The sequence below is a fragment of the Crassostrea angulata genome, chromosome 6 (assembly GCF_025612915.1).
Source record: "Crassostrea angulata isolate pt1a10 chromosome 6, ASM2561291v2, whole genome shotgun sequence".
NCBI lineage: Eukaryota > Metazoa > Mollusca > Bivalvia > Ostreida > Ostreidae > Magallana > Magallana angulata.
In genome coordinates this window covers 9311028-9318053 of record NC_069116.1, presented here as the reverse complement: position 1 = coordinate 9318053, position 7026 = coordinate 9311028, and the positions used below count along the sequence as shown (strand labels likewise).

General features: G+C 35.5%; 1 protein-coding gene across 1 annotated transcript; it reads left to right on the top strand.

The window, feature by feature from the left end:
- Nucleotides 1-3533: 3533 nt before the first annotated feature.
- Nucleotides 3534-7024, top strand: LOC128187145 (uncharacterized). The gene is made up of 5 exons (XM_052857373.1): nt 3534-3758; nt 4855-5078; nt 5787-6042; nt 6445-6472; nt 6601-7024. Exons 2-5 carry the CDS (start codon nt 4862-4864, stop codon nt 6928-6930), a joined length of 831 nt encoding a protein of 276 aa, XP_052713333.1. The 5' UTR covers nt 3534-3758; nt 4855-4861; the 3' UTR covers nt 6931-7024.
- Nucleotides 7025-7026: the final 2 nt, after the last annotated feature.

Genomic DNA, 7026 nt, shown 5'->3' with positions numbered 1-7026 from the left:
GCATAAGTACTCAAACTACAAAGCTTCTTATCTTTGCAGAACAAATAGAAAATTTTCCTTAAAAATGCATTTCAAATGATTTACATATCAAACACAACTTTTTCTTCATCACTCTGTGTGGACCTTGCATAGGTTGGACTGTCGTGCATTCGATGGTCTGCCGCCTGAAAAGCATCCAACTCAACAGCATGTCTCACGGCATCATTGAGATCAATGGGCCTTGCTTGTCGAACCCTTAGACGCATGTCTCTATCTCTCAGGGCGTCTATAAACTGCTCTTTGGAAAGCGTCTCTTTTACCTCAACTGGTGCTGTTGGGTAGGCAAGATTGGTAAGCCTCCTTATATCCTGACCTAATTCAGGCAATGAATCTGAGGCTTTCTGTCGTCTCTCACGCAGTTGAGCTCTATAGAGTTCTGTCTGATTTGTCGGGGAGAACCTCTCTTCAAGCGCCTTGCACAATAGTCTGTAGTTGCACTTGTCACCCTCTGGTAGGTTTCCTAAAACACCCTGGGCTTGACCCCTCAATGATACCGCCAAATGCATCCCCATGTCTGAAACAGACCATTTGTTAAGGGCGGCACAAATTTCAAAATGTAATTTGAAATCAACCCAGGATGAACTGCAATCAAACTTGTCTGCCTTAACACCTGAACGGACGGGCTCATTGTCGTCCTTTTTCTGACGCCTGCGTGTTACATTGTCCTTGTAAGGCCTTAAGTCATCAGGGTCATCAATGGCTGCAGAGTCGATATATGGTGTACTTGATACACGTTGCTTGCGGCTTGTCAGCTCATTGAGGTTTTCCACAAAACTAGGCTCGTCATCTCCAAGAAAACTGGTTGTCTTCTTTAATTGCTTAGGTTTCGCACCAGAACTCTTATATGACTTTTCACCCAGTAATGTGGTGTGCCTGCTGTCAGGTATGCCTGAATCTCTGGCGTGCGATTTCTCAGCTGTCTTAGGCAACCCGTCATGCAACTGCCGCAATTCTTTTTCTAATGCGCTCATCATAATTTAAAATTAAACACAATACAATCAAAAGAATTTATTCCGACCAAAATTCACATAAAGTAATCAGCTAATAATTAAACAGTTACCCAGATCCCACCGCGCTGCCACCATTTATTTTTGTAACGTGTCGAGGGGTCCGTACCTAGTCAATTCTAGGGTCTGGGTGTTGAATATAAAAAAATATCAAACAATAATAATTTTCCTCTCTAAAATGATTAGTGATTACAATTGGCCTACAAATATTTACAAAATGGCCTTCCCTTACTTAGGGCAAAATCACAAATGAATCTGGTCGGCCGGGATTGAAACTTTATTAATACCACGAGGTAAACACTATTATATGCCTTATTCAGACGGTAGTGAATACCCGCGGCACGCCCTAGCTGGATAACCTACTGAAGAGGTAAACCCTTAGTAGAGGCAGTCACTGTGTTAATGCCTTATGCAGGACGGACAGTATACAACCTCTTACTAAAGGCGTATCCCTTCCCTAATACTACTAGTAGAGTATCAGCGACGACTAACTAGGCTTACCTCCAAGAGGACAGCCTCTATAATAACCAACTAGTGGTTAAACACGATTGGTCCTATAATAATCAATGTGGTAAGCCTCTCTCTCAAGGCAACCCACCTACCAAATCGTAATTTAGTCTCGCAATTCCTCTCCGTTGGAACTCTGCTAGGGAAGAGAACGCTGCAGCTGCGATGCGCTCGTTTATATACCCTCTGTGGGTCACGTGACAATCTCCGCTGGTTGCTAGGCGACAATACAAACACAGCTATCATGTGCCGTACGCATGATTTAACATTACATAACATAAAATCGTTACAGTTCCTAAGTCCCAAGGCCCAAACACCTTGGGGACTTTTCATTTCTGAGTTGAAGAAAATTTCCTAAATATAATGTTGGAATGATAAATACATGCATATTTCATTAAAGACTTTGCCCTGTATAAGTGAATATATTCGCTTTAGTGCAAAACTAAGTCAAATAAATAAAGAGGAACATTGACTAGGCTAATAGAATTTATGTATCCCAACCTGAGAGAAATTCAAAGCAACCCTCTCATCCCCGTTAGGTGTCGATATTAATGTGCATTAAAGTATATTATAATTGAAATATTTTCACCTGTTTAGAATTTTCTTTCACGGTATTCAACCAAAAAATACGTTTTAGAAATTTTTGGAAAGTTAAAAAATTTATTGTTCTCAACGGGAATCGAACTCATGACCTACTGGTTTGTAGTGAACCCACTAACCCACTGCGCTACGGTGTAACATATCGATGATGCTAAAGAAACTCTTTAAAAATTCATACTTGATTTTATTGTTTATTTCGATAAATAATACCACACAACGTGAAGGTGTCACATACCACATTACTTGTAAGTAATGAATTTTCCAATTATCAAATTAAATCTATCCATTTAACACATTTGTCAAAATAGAGGTTCCCATACAATTCACCTCAGTTTAAATCAGCCAGTACCGGAAATGCATGTTTCCAGATTTACTTTTTTGCGTACTGCGTCATCAAAAAGTGGTGTATAGAGCCACCTTAAACAAATGAAAATGGCCCCGTTTTAAGGAATGAATTATAGAAACTATACCATGCTTTTGATAAATCTATTACAAGGGTGAATAAATATGGCACATCCTGATTAGTGTTAAGAACTTGGGTTGTTTTTATTGCAACGAATGACGCATTACCGATGATTTTTGTACACCCTGTAACAGGGAATTTTGTTCTGGTTTGTGACCCTGTCGTTCCAAATAAAAATGAACAGAATGGGTGGATCTTGGTACAATAGACTATAAGTACATGTTTATGAAGTCAAAAATTGTACACTGTATTAATATTGATTGATTGCAAACAATGACAAAACTGAAATGCTATTAAAAGTGATTTGATATAACGATGTTGATTACAAATCATAATCCTCATTCAATGATAAATAATCATTTAATAACTGACAGAAAATTTGACATGTCTGAAATTGCTTCATGATGCCGAGGCCAGATCTAGAGATATGCACCGTTTTACCAGAATCTCTGATACAGAAATAATACATTACATCTTTTACAGTTTCGTTTTTTAATTATATAATTCTGGATAAAGCCTTCATGCGTGCTTATGCACTTCTTTTTAACTAGAAACAAACCAAAAAATAAAAGATTTTATAATTTGGTAAGCAGTAAAATATAACGGCATACCGATTCATGAACATTAGCCAACAGAATTAAAATTTGAATGTTTTACCATATCTTTAAATACAACCTCTTTTCCTTACCTTAAGGAATTTATATTGTTGTAAAAATAATCCTAAGCTCTCTCTCTCTCTCTCTCTCTCTCTCTCTCTCTCTCTCTCTCTCTCTCTCTCTCTCTGTCTGTCTCTCTCTGTCTCTCTCTCTGTCTGTCTGTCTCTCTCTCTCTGTCTGTCTGTCTGTCTGTCTGTCTGTCTCTCTCTCTCTCTCACACACACACACACACAAGCATAGACAAACAAATGTTTTATTCGTTTGATGACACATTCTGATACTGTAGCAGTTAATTTCATCGACAATCTCTATATACGGTCTGTTCTCGGTCATGAAACTACTTATATGTTGATGCATCCACGTAAAGTGTGAGTATGATGTAAAAAAAATATAATAATAGTGATAGCAAATATCTCTTTTCCTTCCGCGACAAGCTCCTGTTAATCTAAGAAGACAGAGGATTGTGAGGATTATTTCAGCAAAAGGGTAGGATTAAAACTTGTTACTTTCATGATAATTTACACATGTGTAGAGCTGAAGAGACTATCGTAAAACTTGTTTTTATACTTGATATGTTTATAGTAACACAAATAATTATTTACATATTTATCAAAAGGTTAGCTCTTGGCCATAGGGGTATAACAATGAATGAATAAGCTATATGTCTGTGTTTGCAAAGAAAGCTAAAATTAAATTTAATGATATAACAATGAACAACGGTTGAATGACTTTGTTACATCATATACAATTGCCTATATATCAATCAGTATCTATCATGCAATAAATGAATTTACGAAAAAAAAACCACGAAATTGGGGATAAAAATTCAAATAAAGGGAACAAAATTGAAAAATAAAGACATAGTCTTTACAAGCAGAGAGTTTCCTGTCGGCATAGGTTGCGAGGATGAGTGACATAATGAGATATTTTAAGTTTTTTTTTAGAACAACTACAATTGCTACAATGATAATGGCATAAACACATTTATTTGAAAATAATTTAGCTTACGGAAGTTTTGGCATATTTGACATAATCACTAAAAGCAACCTATTATCATGTAGAAAAACCGTATCTATAAGAGTCATGCAATTGGTAGAGGTTAACTTGAAGTACCTTGAAAGATAATGCAGTATATGAACATTAATAGTACGATTTAGTAACTCATCCGTTCGACTTACCTTTGGACTTGGTTTATGTTGTCTCTACGACTTATTATCTCGTTATTACGATTAATTATGTCGTATGTTCAGCTAATCGGCTCAAACGCAAGCTTGAATCTATTATGCAAGATTTAAAATAGTTGCAGATCTCTCTTAATTTCGCTCTTCTTATCATAAAAAGTGTTTTAATCAACACTTTTTTAAAATGTACAAAAATGTCCTTATGTATATGTATTAGATATATCACTTTTTTCTTGGAACAGCTACGGATACATTTGACATATCGCTATAATAAGTATGCGCTTATTATGGATTATGTAGCATGTTTGATCTGTTAGATAGAATAGATATGTAGATATGAGGAACTATTTCATGAAGAACTGTTTTTTAAAGTTTTTTTTTAAAAAAATACATTTATGTAGGTGAATTATGCAAAGATCCGATTTTATAAGATGTTCTCAACCTAACTGCTGTAAATTTGTACATATAACGGCTCCAAAGGACATCAACATCACGAGAATTGAACTTGGTTCTTGCACCACAAGTCAGGATAAACAGCATTATACAGTTTATTACAACAATAACCAATCAAAGCAGACTCTGTATGAGAAAAGTTGCTGTTATGGCGACATCTATGTGTATTATGGTATGTATTATCGGTACAAACATGTGCATATCCAGATACATTGTACATTGTATTTCTCGTACATTGATATCTTTGAAGTTTTATAGAGTCAATTTCAGATATGATAAATAATAGATTTGAAAAATAATGATGACTAGTTTGCACTACGAATCAATTTCTTTAATTTGATGCAGAATTATTATTATCATAAAAAGTACAATTTCGAAATTCGTTCATATTCATAGAAGGTAAGTTTCGGTTTTTTTCCCAATATTCATTACAATGAATGATTCATGAATAAAAAAATAATTGGATTAGGGTGGCAGATCTAAGCACTATTTTGGATCGTGTACAATTCAGTCAACGTTACTTAGTTGTTTGTATTTTGATAAATTTATGAGGCACTTTGCAATATAAAAAAAATATCTTATAATGCAATAATAAAAATATATGTTTAGGTAGGGATGTGGAGCTGAATTGGAGATAGAATGGGAAGGGTAATAATGGCTTACTAAATTTCTATCGTTACGTACAGAAAAAAATATTGATTGAGTTGAGGGATTGAAACGGTCGTTTCTAAAAAGTTTAATACTTGAAAAAAAGTTTACTTACGGATGAACGAATATTGTACGGAAACAACTTGCAATTTGTCACAAAAATGACTAAAGTGACTAAATTTTTTTATTCATAATACTGCTTTTCTATTAACAAATAAATATTTCTGTAAAGATTATCTTCCCCATGCAAGCCCAAGAACAGCTCTGCAAACAACTGGAACAGAAATACGAGGCACATCTTCAACGCCTTCAGGGACCCATCCCGTCATTGCGATTTTTCCATACACCAAAACTCCTCCCCCCACCGGTCCTCCAGAAGTTTCCATCCCCTCAGATCCCAAGAACAGTTCGGTACTGGTCACCATTCTTGTGTGTTTAGCATTGCTAATTATCCTGGGGGCTGCTGCACTGCTGTATAGACGTTACAGGTAATCGCAGCACATGAGTGCATTAAAGGTTAACTTGTTGCCTGCAAAATTATTGTCACTCTCCAAATACTACTTGTAACCAATAGTCTATTGCGCAAGCCTCACCAGAGTTTTAAGTGCTTGCTCGCGATCTTTTATACTATTAGGTAACGCCAAATATAAGTTTAGTAAAATCTATGAAAGCTGAATAGCAGTTACAATGTCATTCATTTAAAGTTTTAATTACTAAAAGATTCCCCAAAAATGACAACATAGAGACTTTAGCAAAACGTTTTCTACATGATCTAGTCATCCTGTGACACAGAACACAGTAAGACTGTATAGTCTTTGTCAAAAAACTAAAGTACATCTTTCCAAGTTGAGACTCATTTCAAAATAAATACTTCTTTTTTTTTTTAACAGGAAATTAAGGTTGGCAAAGGTGAAAAAGGTAGTTACATTTTTTGTGATGAACGAGATAAATATATGCAAATAAATAACGAACAATTCTTTTACATGTAAATAAATAATGAACAATTCTTTTACAAGTGTAATGTAAATCAGGGATGTATTTTCCAGCTACCAGATCATTACGAATACTCAGTTACACAAGAATATAGAATCACCGAGACGGTGGATGATAGCATATCGCCCACGACCACTAACTACTTTGTTTTAGAGATGACAGAAGGACCACGCCCACCCACAGCAAGTCCAAGTTCCAATACAGCGCCCACTCCTTGTTCATCCAGTGAATATGAAACTGTTCAACTGAATAACGAACCCAAAAAGCCAAGCGAGGGTGTATATAACACATTGCGTGAAAATAGCACACAACCAGATGATGTAACGGACAACTACAGTCGTTTTGCAGACTTTAACCAAGAGTATTGTCACTTACAAAGATGATCTAACAATTGAATTGAAAAACAATACATGAAGTTTTATAAACAGTGTGATATAGAGGTGACACAAGTGTCATTAAAATATATGATACAATATCTC